Below are 19,940 nucleotides of genomic sequence, written 5' to 3' on the forward strand. Positions count from 1 at the left end.
AGTGTACTTTTATCCAAAATCCGACATAAATATATTACAAATAACATGTATTTGCTTTTTATAACTATACAAGTAGTACCCCTGACTGTTTTAAATCTTAGTATATTGTATGGCTTTTGCTCATTATTAAAGGTCATACAGTAAACTTTAGTTTCTAAAATCCACATCTTTGGGACTATCATAACTATTGTCATGACGGTTGAAAGTTGTTCCATTGGCAGCATCCTTATCACACACATCTTCAAATAGACTGTCCTTATGCAAATTAAAACGTTCAGTCAGTTGAAATGACATCGGTAATAATATTGTATGAAAATCACAGTCATGACCTGATGACAATGCACTTATCTCAATGATGCTGGCTCCTGTTTCATATAACAAGCCTGATAAAAGACTGGTTAAATTGATAGTATGTATAAAAAAAAACAGAAAGCAGAAAAAAAATTTAAAGGTCTGTGTATATTTTATTGAAAATTTGGCTGGAAATGATTTTCTATGGATTTTTTATGCATTTAACATTGACACCAATTTTTTTTTTAAATTAACAAGGATTTTGAAGATTTTCAAAAATGGCTTTTAAAAGTCTATTAAGACATGGTAGAAAATTAAGGGGGGGGGGGGAGTCGGGGATAATAAGCTGGCAATCTTTTATTGACACTATATGGAAAAGACTAGACAATTCTGAATATCTGACCAAAGTAAAAAAAAAATAAAGAGTAGCGTACATCCTTTAAAAAAAAAGTCAAAATAATTTCTTAAGGTAGTTTGATCAGATATTTTTCTTTATGTGCAACAGACAACACCAATCACTAACAACAGTCTCTCCTCAGAAAATAGAAAAAAAATGTTCAAAGAAAACCTAGAAATGGTAAAGACACTACATGTTGAGGGGCCAAACCAGTTTCATACTGTCCAATATTTGTAAGCTGAAACCGAGATCAATTACTAAATTTTGTTATTTCAAAACCCTAAAAGTAAACAACTTGTAATGCACCAACAAAATTGAACATTATTTATAAACTCATATTTTTACTGACATTTTTTTTTTCTGCTTCATTTAAGAAATAATAAATGTCAGCTATGAATACTCCAAAAGTTCTCACTTTACACATGTTACAATAGGTCGAATAATTGCACATATATCCTATTGACAAATCAAACCAGATTTGCATCCTCTCTACTGTCAAACAAATTCATGTATTCCCATTTACTAAGAAATGCCATCTAAATACTCTCCGATTTGTCTTTGACATATTTAATCCACTCTGGTTCCATTTTATCAACCAACTGTATAAATATTGCATATAAACAGACTGACTTTTTCACTCCCGGTCCATGACTTTTTCACTCTGGGTCCATGACTTTTCACTCTGGGTCCATTATATCCACTAAGTCCACAAATATTGCATAAGAAAGACGAACAATGTCCACGATTATATCATCCCGACCAAGACAGGATAGAACACCACAAAATTTCTTCTTCAGATCTTCTTGATTATTTCCACCATCAAGAGGCCCCATGGCATCTTCTAATAAATTGTTTGTACAAGTCAGACGGAATTTCTGCATTGATTTAATGTGAGCTAGAGCTTTTGTAATGTCAGTTAAATTCTCTTCTGTCAGTATATTCCCTGCAATGTCCAGAACTTTAAGGTATTTCAAATCATGGCGTAAAATATGACAAAATTCTGACACTGAAGCATCAGGTAAATGATTCTGTGCTAGGCTTAGAATTTTTACATTAGAAAAATGTTTTGTGATCTTTAACAAAAACATAGGCGATATCCTATCATTGTCATAGATAGAAAATTGGCACACTTTACTTAAATTAAGTTCCTTTAAATGATTTGCATGTAGAGACTTTGTCAAACATGACAGGTCATTTTCATTCAAGTCACATCCCCTTAAACTGAGAAATTCCAGGGGTTGTTTTAATGCTGTTAATATCTCACCAAGACAACCAAGAAGGTAATTAAAGCTTAGATCCAATCGAATTAAGTTCGAGAAACAGTTCAAAGTTTCCACTATTTTATTCCGTAATGCTGTTCTACTTCTCGTTCGACCTTCCTGTAAATAAATATTGCAGTCCTGAAGATCTAAAGCACGAACGTTTTTAAATTTCTGAAGGTCTGATGCTACAAGAAAGAAAATTCCCTCTTCAAGTTGCTTCAGCTCAATTCCTTCAATGTTCTGAAAAATAAATAATATATTGTTTTGTTTGTTTATATGATTATGTACCCTGGGTGATTTAGACTAAAAATAATGTATAGACATTTGCTTTTTGTTCATGACTGTTTAAAAGTCTTTAGAAATCTTCTGTTTATTTGTGCTTTTCAGTTGCTGCCTTAAAGCTGTTGACTTTATACTTTTCATTATTTACATAATGCTTTAATTAAATCTAATGGCTACTGTTGATTGATTTTTTTCGCTTAATGTCCAGTGGCAATTTTTATATATCCATACAGAAGATTCACTTATTTAAGTTGCCTCCCATTTTCTTTGATTAAGGAAAAATTCAATGTTTGTGGATATTTGATTTCATGGTTTTGCTGAAGAATAAATAAAAGCAAATAGACATTAAACAATTCCTTATACTATTGAATTAGTGTTTACTTTTGACCCATAAAATTAAAAAAAAAAATGGTATCCCACAAGTTATATGAAAACCTATGGATTCAAGCCACTGCAGATAATAAATGGGGGCATTTCTTTTAAAGACAAATTGCAGAGTCTAAGCCTCTCAAAACAATTAAATGAGTTATCATTTTATGACACAAAGGACAATTAACAGGACTATCTATTTGAGGTCAAACCTCCTGGATGAAGCCTTTCGATAAAATAAATTATAAAGATGTAAGAAGATGTGGTTTGAGTGCTAATGAGACAACTCTCCATCCAAGTCACAATTTGTAACAGTAAACCATTATAGGTCAATGTACAGTCTTCAATACAGAGCATTGGCTCATACCCAACAGCATTTTAAGGCAAAATCTCTGGGTTGAAGCCTCTCAGGTCAAATTAAGATATCAAATCTAAGACAAACCTCTGGGTCTAAGCCCCTCAAGACAATAAAAGGGGCTAAGCAGTCCATTACATCATCTCCAATCATTAAATCAGACCTACAAAAGAAATGTATAAACATATAGCAAAATTTAATTATAAGGACTACATTAGTCAACTCAATTCAATAAATTAAAAGGACACAAAAAACTTTTAAATATATTCTGAAGCAATGTCAGAATTCATTACTGACTGTTTTGTTTTGGCTTTTTCTTAATTTGGTATTTTTTATTTTCTCCCACAATTCTGTTTATCCTTACTTAATATAAATTCAAAAATGACGTGACTGTCAAAGTTTATCTTAGTGAAAGCGTTATAAAAAGAAATTAACTTAATTCTCAAGAACATTGAATACTTTATCTACTGAAGAAATTTCAGACTCTTCAGAGCTTAAATCTTCCCCCTCCCCCTATAAAATCAAAGCGCGAAAGCGCTGTAAAGGCAGTTAATTACAGATTGTGTGTATTTCTAGTCCAGTTATATCATTATCTTCCATAGAACAGAGGTGGTTTGTAGTATTTAAGATTTAGAGTTCTCTTGTACCTAGTTCACCTATATCTATAGTCTACTGTTTACAGTATATTTTCTGTACCTCGCCATGAAATGCATTTTTAAGACATAAGAACTTTTCCTTTTTAATGTAAATAAAACTATTTTTAGTTATTGATTTTATACACATATTCAATTACTCCTATCCTATGAAAAATAATTCACAAAGATTGACTAGTCTCCGTTCTGTGTGTATTGCTAGAACATCAAGTAACATAATGGTTAATGTACATAGTAACATGTCAACTCTTTTGAAGACAGAACTTTTTTAAAATTCTCCCTCCAAGCAAAATTATTTTTCAGTATAAACATGATAAAGTTATCTACCTGTATTAATGACCTAGAGACTCTCAAGAGCCTGTGTCGCTCACCTTGGACGGTCTATGTGCATATTAAACAACAGACACATATAAAATGACAAAATTGTGTTTTTGATGATGGGGATGTGTTTGTAGATCTTTCTTTACTGAACATTCTTGGTGCTACAATTATCTCTATCTATAATAAACATGGCCCAGTATTTACAGTTGAAAATATTTTTTTTAAAATTAACAAAAAATACAAAAATTTATGAAAATTGTTAAAAATTGACTATAAAGGGCAATAACTCTTTAAGGGGTCAACTTAAAATTTTGGTCATATTGACTTATTTGTAGATCTTACTTTGCAGAACATTATTGCTGTTTACAGTTTATCTCTATCTATAATAATATTTAAGATAATAACCAAACTCTGCAAAATTTCCTTCAAATTACTAATTTGGGGGCAGCAATCCATCAACGGGTTGTCAGATTTGTCTGAAAATTCCTGGGCAGATAGATCTTCACTGAAGAGACAATTTCACCCATGTCAGATTTGCTCTAAATGCTTTGGTTTCAGAGTTATAAGCCAAAATCTACATTTTACCAGTATGTTCTATTTTTGGCCATAGTGGCCATCTCGGTTGGTTGACCGGATCTAACCACACATTTTTAAAATTAGATACCGCAATGATGATTTTGGCTAAGTTTGGTTAAATTTGGCACAGTAGTTTCAGAGAAGATTTTTTGTAAAAGTTTATGGACGACGAAACCAAGTGATGAGTCAGGTCAGGTGAGCTAAAAAGGAGTGTTTAATCAAGGTAACAATGACATCTGGTGGCCATAAAAGCTGTCTCATTAGCATTTTAACCACTTCCCATATTTGCTTTTAAGACAATAGAAGAAAATTATTCAATGCAAAAACAAAACTTACTTGTAAATATGAAATTCTCTTTACAGTATGAGTTTTTCTCATTGTTGGAGATTGTACAGTAGTACAGTCCTGTAACTGCTTATACCCATTTCTTATCCCCTTTAGTTTGATAAACTCACAGAATATCATATATTTACATTGTGCCACATCTCCTTATTTTTATATGCATTACAATAACATGAACAATTGTAATTCAAATCTATATATCAAAGCAAAATGAGTTTCACTACTTTCATTCATGCATCCTTTGGAAAAATATAAGTTCTAAAATGACACAATATATGTTTATTTATATAAAAATAATATTTAGTTTTCGACTCTTAACAGGTATAAACAAGAATGTGTCCCCAGTACACGAATGCCCCACTCGCACTATCATTTTCCATGTTCAGTGGACCGTGACATTGGGGTAAAAACTCTAATTTGGCATTAAAATTAAAAAGATCATATCATAGGGAACATGTGTACCAAGTTTGAAGTCGATTGGACTTCAACTTCATCAAAAACTACCTTGACCAAAAACTTTAACCTGAAGAGGGACAGACGGACGGACGAACAGACGAACAGACGAGCGGACACACAGACCAGAAAACATAATGCCCCCTACTATCGTAGGTGGGGCATAAAAATGCACAGCTGTGTCATGATTTGTGAAATCTGTGCTGAAAACATAGGCATTTATGGTGTTTGAGTAATTCCATCTGTGAAGCTCAACATTAGCTCGTCAGTTGGTGGTGGACAGTTATAAATCTTTCCTGCAGGATGAATGTACATCTGTTCAGGAAAACCAATTTCACAAATCAAAACTTTCCTCTAGATTTCTCCTACAATATTCATCCAGTTTAGTTCTTTTGGTTTAACGGGACACCGTCCTGATTTTTAATGTTGTAAACCATTCAGTCTCTTGCTTACAAATGGTGCATGAAATTAGGATGGGAATGCATGGCAGTAAACAAGTCTCTATAAAGTGGGTATGTGCCCTGAAAAAAGTTTTATAACATTAGCTTTTTTGAAACTTGTGAAAGATTTGTGCAACACACATACCTAAATAACTATAACATAGGTGGAGAGCATCATTCATGTCAATGTTTTGTTCCTGTTTACATTGTCATTGATATTTGTCAAGAAAGCCCGAGGCATAGCTCATGAATTCTTAATTGTCATTACAACCGAAATTTACATAATTACTGCTAAAATAATTATCAGTATAATATATCTCTTGTAGAAAAACCATACAATTGTAGTATTAACCAAAAAATGTCAAACAGATGATATTGAATCGTAATCCCAAAAGTTATGACGTCTTGAATTCACCCCCCTTTTTATTCTAAAACGATAATTGCGGTTGCAAACAGACTTTGGTTTACTTGCATGGCGATTATATAAATAACAGTATATATTTCTTAAAGAAAATAAAGTTTTACCATGAATAGTTTCCTGAACGTAGTCGTTTTCAGTAAAATGTGCCTTGCAAACAACAGCTGATTGATATGGGTTCTACGATTGCATCGCACATGACAATCTACGTTTGAGCCATGGCGTTGATCCAACTTTTCCTTCTTATTAAGTCATTTAGAAATGCAAGTCCTCCTCTTAAATGACACTCAGGTACACACCAACAAGGACTAGGCATCGTTAATTGTGTGATTGTTTTGCAGTGCAAAAACGGAAGTTAAGGACGGAACTGACTGGTCTCACTAATAAGAGACAAGAAGAATTTTAGAGACACACAGCGACAAGAAGTTTAATTTAGTGACGAAGCGACAATAACTAACAAGGGACAAGCGAATCGTAATTCTCTCACGAGGCTATTCTCATTTGATGTGATAGGGTGAAGCTACACCTATCAAATATGTCCCTATGAAAAAGAAGAATTTCACTGTTAGAAAGGAAATGATATTGCATGGTTTTGATTCAATAAATTCTTTAAAAGGAAATTGATTTTTTTTTGTTTTGATGGCCAATTTTTAGCGTGTGCATAAAATATATTTTTTTTTTATATCTAATAAAAACTAATCCCTTTCTTCTTAATAAAAACATATTTTTATCTATCAATGTACAGTAATATAAAAAATGTTTTATAACCGCCCCTATAATAAAAAATAATGCATGTTTTTTTTAATATCTATGGGGAATAAGTTGTTGCAATGACATTTTTTTTATTTATGTATAGTCGCTATATAGTCTTCTTGACGCTTCTTCTCGCTAAATTAATTATATTGTCGCTTCTTATCGCTATTTTAATTTTATTGTCGCTTCTTATCACTTTTTGACGCTTCTTGTCTTTAATTAGTGGAACCCTATTCAGGAACGATAATTTCATATTTTACATAACCGAGACCGAAATAACTATAACGTCATACGGCTTCACGTACAGAAATACTTTAAATTGTATATTATGCAATAAAATTCACGATCAGTCGACTTTTAATTATAATATCATGTTATATCAACGAGTGAAATGATTTTAAAATATCTTTAGATCGCAAATGGTACTCGAAATTGAACGGACCTCTTTCCACACGGAATTCGAATAATGATAGTTTGTAATCAGATTGACTGCTTATAATGCAAAAGACACATTGATAAACAGATTTTTAAAACGAACAATACACACTAATCGTTTCTTTATTTCCCAATGTAAATGAAAGGAACAAAAACCAATACATACCACAAAAAGTAGAGGAGAAATTTAAACATTTCCGGATCTATTTCTTGCAAAATGACCCCCAGCAAAGATTTGCGTAAGGAAAGATGAACCTCATGACTTGAAAGTCAGGCCTTAAAGCACTGCCTTTAAAAAATATACCCTCTTTATTTTCTAATTTCAACTAAATTGCAATCAGTTGTGTTTGCTTACCAGTAGTTCTTATCTAACAAAATAAGATAAAAACGCTAAATGGTGGCCTTGGGCTCTTTGGTAAAGTTGTTGTCTCTTTGACACATTCCCATTCTCCATTTTATGATCCATTTAAATATTTAAGGTTCCCTGCAGGGAAGGTAAACGATCCATTTAAATATTTAAGGTTCCCTGCAGGGAAGGTAAACGATCCATTTAAATATTTAAGGTTCCCTGCAGGGAAGGTAAACGATCCATTTAAATATTTAAGGTTCCCTGCAGGGAAGATAAACGATCCATAGAAATAACTTTTTCTTATGATTATGTTTTAATACTTATGATTTTAAACCATAATTCAAAAGTTTTCCCCTGATATCTTGCTTTTTTTCATGCATCATACCAGATGTGTTTTGTACTATGGGCTTTGGGTATATGTCCCTGAAGGCAATATTAGACAGTCACTCTGGTCATAAAATTGGGTCTTTCTCAATGACCCTAGAAAATAAAGTTTCGAAAAGTTTTTAGATCAACCACAAGAGTTGTCTTTCAAAAACCACTTTCACACCATTAACAAGTGTTGTCCTAAATGTTTTTATCAAGCATCCAGGTAAATAAGGATTTTGAAATACCTTCTTCTTTCTAGAAATTATAGCATCACAATTTATAAGGATATCATATCAGAAAGCATCACACGTTAATTGAAGGTCTTGCTGGGATTTACATTATAAAGAAAAAATGGACATAAAAATAATATAATAGAGAAAATTTAGGCAAAAAAATAAATAATAGAAAATAATTGGCAAAGAAATTAAGACTACAGAAATGAAAGACCCTCCCCCTTTCCATCCAGACCCTCATCACAATTTCAATGATGCTAATAAGCTCTAAGGCAAGCACTGCTCTAACCAAAATATCACTTACTTGATACAAATATTAGACACAGAGATAGACAAAGGTGTAATTGACCGCAGTCCATTGCATATGAGGTAATCCATGAAGAATGTCCTGTTTGTAGAAAACTGTAAGTTGTCCATCTTCACAGTCATTTTTTCTCCTGAAATATAAAGATCAGAATTAAAATTTTAGTGGATTCATTTTTATTTGTAGAATACCAATTTTTGAGGTTTTGGTGGGTACAAATGTATGAAGCACAAATTTAAGTGTTGAGCGATTAACAAGGTTTCTATAGGCTTGTAGGAAGACCTAGGCAAATCTACAAAGTCAAAATTCTCGAAAAAATGAATAATTTTAGAGAGTAATATAATGAAGTTATATGCATGATTGTGTAAAATAATAAGAGCTTTCCAACTCCCTATTATAGAAAAAAATTTAAAATGGGAGGGTTTGGGAAGGCATTATTTTATTTAATCATGTCATGCAAGAAATTACAATTCATTATTTCATATAATATGATCAAAATAACCAACACTGATCAAATTTTAATAAAAAGTGCATTTAGAACCCCCTTTTTCAATTCATTTTGGGAAAGCCCTGACATTTAACACTATGATTATCTACCTTTAGAAGTGTATATAGAGAATGTGTAGTTATCTCCCTTTAGGAATGTATATAGGGAATGTGGAGTTATCTACCTTTAGGAATGTAGATAGAGAATGTGGAGTTATCTACCTTTAGAAATGTATATAGAGAATGTGGAGTCATCTACCTTTAGGAATGTATATAGAGAATGTGGAGTCATCTACCTTTAGGAATGTATATAGAGAATGTGGAGTTATCTACCTTTAGGAATGTAGATAGAAAATATGGAGTTATCTACCTTTAGGAATGTATATAGAGAATGTGGAGTTATCTACCTTTAGGAATGTATATAGAAAATGTGGAGTTATCTCCCTTTAGGAATGTATATAGAGAATGTGGAGTCATCTACTTTTAAGAATGTATATAAATAATATGGAATAATCTACCTTTAGGAATGTATATATAAAGAATGTTGAGTTATCTACCTTTAGGAATGTATATAGAGAATGTGAAGGTTACAAGAGCGCAATTATTCGTAATGCATTTTACATAGGGTACCACTGGTGTTCCATATTTTTTTTTCTCAAAGACAACACAAACTAGGGAAAAACGGGAAGCAGTTCCTGTTACTAGAAATTCCAGTGTTGCATTACAACCAAAAAAATATATAGGGTCATGCAGCTCAAATTGACTTAAAATGCAGTCGAAAAAGATCGTCTATTTTTTTCGCTTAATGGAAAAGGCCTATTTTTAATGGCTACGACGTGCAGAGATGGAAGATATTTTCTATACTTCGTAAACTGTGAATATGACTTTTGCCAATTTTTATCCTAATTGGATAAACTTTCGATTAAATGTAATTCCAATCCTGTATCATCCAATCAGAAGCCGTATAGGATGGTACTCAGATCTTGGGGTAAAAAACTTGCCGGTAAAATGTAAACAAATAATTGTGCTCTTGTAACCTGAAGTAATCTACTTTTAGGAATGTGTAAAGAGAATGTGGAGTTATCTACCTTCAGGAATGTAGATAGAGAATGTGGAGTTATCTACCTTTAGGAATGTATATAGAGAATGTGGAGTTATCTACCTTTAGGAATGTAGAGTTATCTACCTTTATAAATGTATATAGAGAATGTGGAGTTATCTACCTTTATGAATGTATATAGAGAATGTGGAGTTATCTACCTTTAGGAATGTATATAGAGAATGTGGAGTTATCTACCTTTAGGAATGTATATAGAAAATGTGGAGTTATCTCCCTTTAGGAATGTATATAGAGAATGTGGAGTTATCTACCTTTATAAATGTATATAGAGAATGTGGAGTTATCTACCTTTAGGAATGTATGTAGAAAATGTAGAGTTATCTACCTTTATGAATGTATATAGAGAATGTAGAGTTATCTACCTTTAGGAATGTATATAGAGAATGTGGAGTTATCTACCTTTAGGAATGTATATAGAGAATGTGCAGTTATCTACCTTAAGGAATGTATAAAGAAAATGTGGAATTATCAACTTTTAAGAATGTATATAGCTAATATGGAATTATCTTCCTTTAGGAATGTATATAAAGAATGTTGAGTTATCTACTTTTAGGAATGTATATAGAAAATGTGGAGTTATCTGCCTTTATGAATGTGTAAAGAGAATGTGGAGTTATTTACCTTTAGGAATGTATATAGAGAATGTAGAATTTTTAACCATCTCGTGACACAGCAGATCTTCCAACATTTTTGGCAAAATTTCATCTGTTAAACGACTTCTTTTCACACCTAAAATATATTTCAAATTATAACATTTTTTGACACTGAAAATCAATAAATTTATTACTTCTTTTCATACTTAAAATACATTAAATTTCATAGATCCAAATTGCTTTTCTTTAATAATGCAAAAACACTTAAAATCTTGATATTCTATTTTCAAAAGGTATTGATATTTTTCTAGTAAAATGAAACTTAATTTTTACAACTATGGTATCCAAAAGAAAAGCACTTACAAGTTACATACAAAATACTTCCCTTTTACAACATTCTAAGTAAATCTTAGATGGAATACTATAGTGTTTTTTTGTAGGTCAAGTTTGGTATTTTGGTTAACGTAAATGTTCAAAAAAAATTCTGATATTTCCAGAGGACTTAAAATTGTGTGTAATTTCCAATTTGAACTTTCATTTTTTTTTGTACGCAAAAGGATAGATGTTTTCTGGTTTTTGGTGTACATGTAATTAAGTTACTGTTTTATTCAGGTCTACCCAAAATCTCCTTTCATTTGTATGCACAGAATTACATCAGCAGTTGTCTGCCACACTTAAAAAATCATTTACCAGCATTTTTGACTATTGTTTTCACTAAATTCTTTGTTTTTTGTTGTGATTTCTTTAATGACAAAATAGGCCACATCTGTACAATCAACTTGCAGAATGTTCCATCTTCAAAATAAATACATACTATATACTACACATCTACACCATGTGTACACATCTATAAAACAAATAAATACTATATGTTACACATCTACACCATGTGTTCACATCTATAAAACAAATACATACTATATATTACACATCTACACCATGTGTACACACAAGGGGAAAGACTAACATTTTCCATCTAGGGCCACAATTGCCACAATATGAAAGATTAATATTAGCACTATGAACTTATTAGATTAAAAATTTAAGTCCTAGAGCAAATTTTAGTAGCCAAGGTGTTTGGACCTCTGCTAATCTTTTTCTCAGTAATATCTGATCTTTTAGGGAAAAAAATCTAATTTCATGGTCCTTTGCCTGCTACAAATTGTATTCAATTTTCCCTACCAAAAATACAGTGTTGCTGCCCCTGAAACAACTTATATCTATTACCTTTTTTAAAATCATTCTGATAATTCACATCTGTTTTGACTAAACTATACCGAAATTGTTTTACATTGTCTTATCGGGGCCTTTTATAGCTGACTATGCGGTATGGGCTTTGCTCGTTGTTGAAGGCCGTTTGGTAACAAATAGTTGTTAATGTCTGTGTCATTTTGGTCTTTTGTGGATAGTTGTCTCATTGGCAATCATACCACATCTTCTTTTTTATACTTATTAATTCTTATTGCTATCAAATACAATAGTGAATACTATAGCATTTTTTCAATCTAATTAAAAACAAATCTTTTATCGACCCTGTTTTCTGATATATGTTGCGTGGAGGACGGGAGAGACGAAAGATCGGTTTAATTAAATTGTTTTTCTGTGAAACTGTCAATTGAACCATATGGGTCAGATTTTTTTAGATACCGTAAATTCAAAATTTATTGGGTGCATTTATCATTACAATTTTGTCGTTTTAGAATAAAATGTGATTTTAAATTATTGAGATTAGTACCCTGTTGAATTTTTCACAATTATTTCTGAATTTCCAGTATTTATTATTATAATTTGAAACTTACTTAATTTAAGTCCTCTGAAGTCAATAGATTTCAGTTTACAATATTTAGTTCTGTTGATCACTCCTCTGAACACTACCAAATCATGGCCCATTTCCTCTTCAAATATATCATGGTGCTTGGCTGGTAATATATCCTTAAAACTAAAATAGAAGTAACTTCAATGTACTTTGCCTCTTACAGTAAAACATAAACTATAGAGCTGGAGTAGGTTATAAAAATCTGAATTAATCATTTTAATATTACCATAGAATAACAATGAAAATGTGTAGTAAAATATGAACAATAAATTCAAAGATAAATTCAAACAACCACATGTATAGTAAAATGTGAATAGCTGAAGTACTATGTGTGCATATGAACAACTAAAGCAAATTGTGTGTAGCTGTATTAATACATGTAATATGTGTACATATGTAGATACATGTGTACAACTGTACTTATATGTGTACAATTTTAGTAATACATGTATGTGTGCAACTAGTACTGTATTAATGTGTGTACAAATAGTATTGTATTTTAAAATATGTGTACAACTGCAAATTTTGAACCAGTACATAGAAGTAAAGGCTTTACCATGTTTACAGTTGAATGCATTTATGTTTACAATTGTAATAAACTGTGAACAGCAGTAATTAGTACATTAAAACCAAGTGAAGCTGAATATTATTGGTTGATTGATTGGTGTTTAAAGTCACTTACATTTGTATCATGAATATTGTGCTATTTCGTGGAAGTCAGTTTTTATTGGTGGAGGGGGAGGGGAGAAACACACACTGCCAATCCATTTGGAATGTCATTTTTTTCTTCTTAATTTCTATGCACATTCTTTAAAAAAGACAAGTTTGACAAACTTACCATAATTCTGTATGTGGCCAGTTTGATATGATAGCACTGATAGCATTAGGTTGTGCCTTCTCTATTGCTGCCCTGAGTAAATCTTCTGCTAAGTGTATTGGTACACAACGTATCGCATGATTGGTCAATCCATCACATCTGTTGATCACACGGCAACTTATCTGAACCAATGAAATTGGTTTAATTATCTCTTTGACTGGTTCCTTAGGTTTGTTGAGGTTCAGTGTGTTATAGTTCACTTTATCTAATGCCTTAAACATTGTCAATACTCTGAAAGAAAAAAAAGAAAACGATAAAGATAAAATTGAATGATTACAGCAACATCTTTTTATGCAGAAGATTCAACATGTTAGATCATTATTATACAATTAATGTCATTTGGTGGGGTAAATATTTGATTTCATTCACTTTGAAAAAAACTGAAATTTAATGAGACCAATGAATGGCTGGAGTTTATATTGATTTCCTTTAAATAGTCAAAAATCCAACTGTCTACTGAAACAAACACAGTATTTGGTTATTTTTCCTACATTAAAACATTTAGCCATAATGCTACATGTAAAAGTATGCACAGTTTAACACTTTTTGTCAGAGTACGGCATTTTCTCGCTGCGTTGAAGACCCATAGGTGGCCTAGCAGCCTAAATTTGGCTGTTGTCTTCTCTTTGGTTGGGTTTTTGTCTCAGACTCATGAGGATTTGCATTGTTATGTGGGGTATAATTATTTTTGTACCAATATGGATTAAATCTTTTTATACTTGTGCTGCTCTTGTCAATGGTAATACATGAATAGTACTTGGTATTGAATTCTAGACAGTTCCGTACACAAACAAATTGGCATCTGACAAATTGGAAACGAGAAAGGACACTTCAGCACCAAAACAAATCAGCAGTCATTAAGATAAAATCAATTATTAATACTTGATCAAGTTATATTGAACCAAACAATAACATTGCTATGCACAAATGTAGGTATATGGGCATTAGCTAATGTAGGTATATGGGCATGAACTCAACAATTTTAGTGTTAATCATGGGTAATATAGCTATTATTTTTGTATGTTTTTTAAATTACCAATTCGATTCTTGCACTATTTATGACATTATTGTAAAGGGTATCTTATTCTTTTTGTTGTTAATTTATGAAGACTGTACTGTAGCTTAGTCATTTGGATAGCTGTCTTATTTCTGTGAATTCTTTTCCAGATGCCTAAATATTGATTTTATAGATTTCACCATCCATTATGTTCATGTTCTAGTTTTAGTGTAATAGAGCATACATTGTAGTTGTATTTCGATAGTATTCTAAAAAAATAAAACACATGTGTCATATCTATAATATCTATTTTATGTATTACATGTATTATAATACAATTCTCTTATTTTTCTAAATATATATCATATATATATAATCCGAATACAATGTAATAGAGAGAAGAAAAATTAGGTGACAAATTGACTTGGTCACAAAATTTCCAAAAAGGATGCTGAAGTGTCTTCAATGTTACCCTTGGTACATGTATTTATGGAGAATCAAGTGATGGATTGGTATGAATTATTTAATGAAAACATTGTATGGATGGTGAACGAGTAATGACTAATGTACAAACCACACCATACAAACCACACCATCTTCTTTTTTATATGGTATGGTTCAGAGTATACTGTTTAGTTTAGTGCACTTTATTTCTATAGATAGATATTAGAAAGTGTGGTATGAGTGCCAATGAGATAACTTTCTTTTCAACTCATAATTTGTAAAAGTAAACCATTATACTTCAAAGTACAGTCTTCAACACAGATCCTTGGCTCTCACTATACACATGGTACAGCAAGTTAGATAGGGTCCCAAAAATGACCTGTGTAAAAATGGGAAAACCAACAGTCTAATCTATATAAACAAGAGTGAACATGCTGAAATGTCTTGCCTTCTGTACTAATCATTGCTATTATATTGATAGCCCTAAATCAGACTTGGGGTAATTGTAATTGTAATCATTAATCAGCTGTAATTGATTACAATTTTTCAAGTAATCAGTGTGATCATTAATCAGCCAAAAATCTGATTACATGTAATTTAATTTAATCAATTACTTTTTGATTACATTCTGATTACAATGAAAAAAAATCAAAAGTTGTGTTTTTGGTCATTTGTTATTCATATTTCATAAATTTTAAACATACTAAAATGGTTTGCTTACTTTAAGCATGTCTACTTCAGTAAAAAATAAACTGTTACAGTATTGAAAATTCATCATTAGCCTAAGCAGAGGCATATAATACAATTATATACCTTTTATCTTGGTAAAAGATATTGTACATACATGTAAATAAAATATTGAATTGAATTGTATATTCATCGTTTTATAATGATCTTCATATTAACATTTGATAATAACTGTTATATATTCAAGTAATACTTTTCTTTAACCCTGAATTATAATCTTTTGTTAATTTTTGTGATTTTTGTCAACTATGAATTGACAGGTAGGAGCCTAATTAAGGTTTGTTTTTATTGCAATTACCAATTGAGTATAGCTGTAGGGAAATATATATGATAAAAGATAAATCAGACATGAAAATTTATCTAATTAGCACAAACTAAATTAAAAGTTGGACAAATATGTTGTTTAAATTTTTTTTTGTATTTGGACTGGACATGTAACATGTGTAAAATGCAATGATTTTTAGTACTTACATATTGTTTACAATAACAATAACTTTATTTCAACCATATTTAAACTTCCATAAACTGCAACTTGGAATACATATAAATTATGAAAGAGGTCAAAAGACAAACAAAAATACTCTTGATTATTTAAGAATTGAACGATGGTCAGATAGTGCGTGAATTTTTCTTGCTTCCTGATTGGAAGATATTACGAGACGTGAATAATGAAAGTTTATTGATTGGTTAGGACAATCCAAACCAAGTAAATGTCCTTCAATCCCGTAGAGTATTGGATTTGTCCTCTCTATTTTAGCAATTAGATTTTACACAGGTAACCTTTATCTATAAATAGTCGAATCTTCTGGAGTAAACAACAACCGTTAAACGATAATAATTCATAGCGTGTGACGTCACGTGTGTGGTAAAATTTGCAGATTGATGCACGTGGCTATTCTAGTAAATGAATTAATCTACAAAGCGAGAGCGCTTTCTATTTTCATCAGCTAAGAGTCGAATAGCCTTTTTGAAAGGCTAACGCTTGTGATATATCTTTATTAAATTTAATTCAAAATAATTCAGATCATTGGTGATAAAGTGTAATGTATATATATATGTAGTGAAATTTGGTGTTTATTTAAATAGATGAAGTTTAATTTGAAGTTATCATTTTATAATTGAACCAAATAAAATACTTTCTCAAAAATGCTATAGTTATATTGAACATTTATTCATTCACATCATTCAAAATGTTTTGTTTTTAAATTGATTGTAATCAGATGTAATCATGATTACTTTGCCAATGTAATCATTAATTTAATCAGATACGTTCAGAAATGATGTAATCATTAATTTAATTTAATCGTACAAATGACAAAGTAATTGTAATTTAATCAATTACATTGAAAGTAATCGGACCCATCTCTGTCCTAAATATGAAGCTTTACTAAACAACTATCACATAAACTTTACATGATCCAAGACAATGAGTCAAAGCCATATAACACTGTGTATGATCATTACAGCAGATATAGTAATATCTATTTTATGTATTACATGTATTATAATACAATTCTCTTATTTTTCAAAATATATATTATATATATATAATCAGAATACAATGTAATAGAGAGAAGAAAAATTAGGTGAGAAATTGACTTGGTCCCAAAATTTCCAAAAAGGATGCTGAAGTGTCTTCAATGTTACCCTTGGTACATGTATTTATGGAGAATCAAGTGATGGATTGGTATGAATTATTTAATGAAAACATTGTATGGATGGTGAACGAGTAATGACTAATGTACAAACCACACCATACAAACCACACCATACAATGTATATATATTAAACCACACCAAAATTGCTCTTTCAGCATACATTGGGGCCTTTTATAGCTGACTATATGGTATGGGCTTTGCTCATTGTTGAAGGCTGTACGGTGACCTATAGTTGTTAATGTCTGTTTCATTTTGGTCTTTTGTGGATAGTTGTTTCATTGGCAATCATACCACATCTTCTTTTTTATATGGTATGGTTCAGAGTATACTGTTTAGTTTAGTGCACTTTATTTCTATAGATAGATATTAGAAAGTGTGGTATGAGTGCCAATGAGATAACTTTCTTTTCAACTCATAATTTGTAAAAGTAAACCATTATACTTCAAAGTACAGTCTTCAACACAGATCCTTGGCTCTCACTATACACATGGTACAGCAAGTTAGATAGGGTCCCAAAAATGACCTGTGTAAAAATGGGAAAACCAACAGTCTAATCTATATAAACAAGAGTGAACATGCTGAAATGTCTTGCCTTCTGTACTAATCATTGCTATTATATTGATAGTCCTAAATATGAAGCTTTACTAAACAACTATCACATAAACATGATAAACTTTACATGATCCAAGACAATGAGTCAAAGCCATATAACACTGTGTATGATCATTACAGCAGATATAGGTACTAACCAAGCAGACATGATCAATTTTGACCACACACGGTAACAGAAATCTATGTTTTGTTCACATAATATCAATGTGTACCTCAATCTAAACATAATTGTTATTTTAAGAAATGATTTGGTCGTAGGTTGATGATTAGAGATGTCTCATTATTTTCCCAAAACAAGAACGATTACTAAAAACATGTGCAAATATGTGTCAAAGAAATGGCACTCGTCTCATCCGATATAATTTTATATTCATTGCAACTCTTTTTCTGACAAAAGGCCACTGTGCGTGTGTAATAAGTATAGTTGTATCAATAATTGGCATTGCAATCTTTCATGCATACATGTATGTTTTTTTCAATATTTTATTCCGAAAAGAAATGTTGTGTACGGTGTTTAGCTGACCACATATATCCTTCTGTAAGGTGCATAGTTAAGTTGCTGTACACCTACACAAAAACAAAATTTTCATACTCGTTAACTACCCAAAAAGTTGAAAGGAATGAGTAATCACAGGTAGGTTTATGATTGGTAACTATTACTTTTGCCCTGTATTAGCTTTCTTTCAGATAAAACATGTAAAAGTCTCGACAATTGTATCGAAATTGAAAGTTGATGTTGATATTCACAACTATTTGTGCATTTACAAGTTAATTGTTCTTATTAGAATGTAAAAGTTGTCTTATAAATAGGAAAAAAATCGATGCAAAAATTATTTTGGAGCAGGAATTTCAGATGTTGAGAAATCACACTGAATGTTGATAAAACAAAACAAAGATTTTCGTTACTGTGTCAGTTCAAAATCGATTATGCCCGTTTGAATTGGTACCTATATCTGCTGTACGAAGATACACAGTGTATAAACTAAACAAGAAATACATGTACATCTTACAATCATTTAATACACTAAATATATATATAAAGTTGACCTATTGCTAAGAATAAACTTAATGAAGAAAACTAAACATTGAATAATAAACCATGAAAATTAGGTCAAGGTCAGATGAACCATGCCAGACAGACATGTACAGCTTACAATCCTTCCATACAACAAATAAAAAGTTAACCTATTGCTTACAGTTTAAAAAAAACAGACCAAAACACACAAAAAAAAAACGCACATAAGAAATATCAAACATGAAGATCATGAAAAGAACATTATAGTAAAGTTGTTTAAGTTCAATCCCTTTGTTTGTTTTTACCTTTTAAAACAAGACAATCATAAGAATCTGAGATGTTTAGAATAAAACGATTGACGTGAGGGCAATGCTCTGAGCCACTGGTATAAGTCTACAGATTGCTTGAAAGCAATCGTATCCCAAAAATGACAATGTGTCTTGATAAGGGATTTAATTTATACAATCAAATTCTGAAGGTAAGATCAACAACACCATACCTTACAATAATATCATTATGATGCGAGGATGATGACAAAACAATGAATAATCGTTTTAAATACGAAATGTTGTACTAATGACTAAGGAGCAGTAACTACGAAATTATTTTCAAAGATTTTAATTTTGACCTGGCCAGTCTGAGAGTAAACCAGAGCCCTCCAGTACACAAGACTATCATGCACATACAAGTTGTTTTGAATCTATCACAACAAGAACATTATAGAAAGAAAGTAAACAATGTGAAAATTCAGTAATATAAATTTCTAGATAATTTTCAACTAGTTTAAATCAAAAGTGAGAGTGAAAATACACTTAAAATGACGGTCATAGTTATCAGAAGTTTGATATTGAAACTGGAAACAGGAAGACATATTTCTTTTCGTAGAACAAAAGCAGAAATTACAGGAAAATTAGTCTTTATCTGCTACATTGTCTTTCCAATCACTTGATAATTTCGTAAGATTAAGTTGCAA

General features: G+C 31.1%; 1 protein-coding gene and 1 long non-coding RNA gene across 2 annotated transcripts; both read right to left on the reverse strand.

Moving 5' to 3' along the window:
* Window positions 1–997: 997 nt before the first annotated feature.
* On the reverse strand, window positions 998–19,932 carry LOC143054035 (leucine-rich repeat-containing protein 14-like). Its single transcript, XM_076226887.1, has 8 exons — window positions 19,871–19,932; window positions 13,456–13,725; window positions 12,601–12,740; window positions 11,492–11,596; window positions 10,830–10,937; window positions 8,603–8,735; window positions 3,044–3,119; window positions 998–2,190 (listed from the first exon to the last, which is right to left on the reverse strand). Exons 2-8 carry the CDS (start codon window positions 13,713–13,715, stop codon window positions 1,366–1,368), a joined length of 1,647 nt encoding a protein of 548 aa, XP_076083002.1. The 5' UTR covers window positions 13,716–13,725; window positions 19,871–19,932; the 3' UTR covers window positions 998–1,365.
* On the reverse strand, window positions 5,113–7,242 carry LOC143054036 (uncharacterized). Its single transcript, XR_012971548.1, has 2 exons — window positions 6,267–7,242; window positions 5,113–5,822 (listed from the first exon to the last, which is right to left on the reverse strand). It is a non-coding gene; the product is annotated as an uncharacterized LOC143054036 (long non-coding RNA).
* Window positions 19,933–19,940: the final 8 nt, after the last annotated feature.

Source organism: Mytilus galloprovincialis, chromosome 12 (assembly GCF_965363235.1).
Source record: "Mytilus galloprovincialis chromosome 12, xbMytGall1.hap1.1, whole genome shotgun sequence".
NCBI classification, from domain to species: domain Eukaryota; kingdom Metazoa; phylum Mollusca; class Bivalvia; order Mytilida; family Mytilidae; genus Mytilus; species Mytilus galloprovincialis.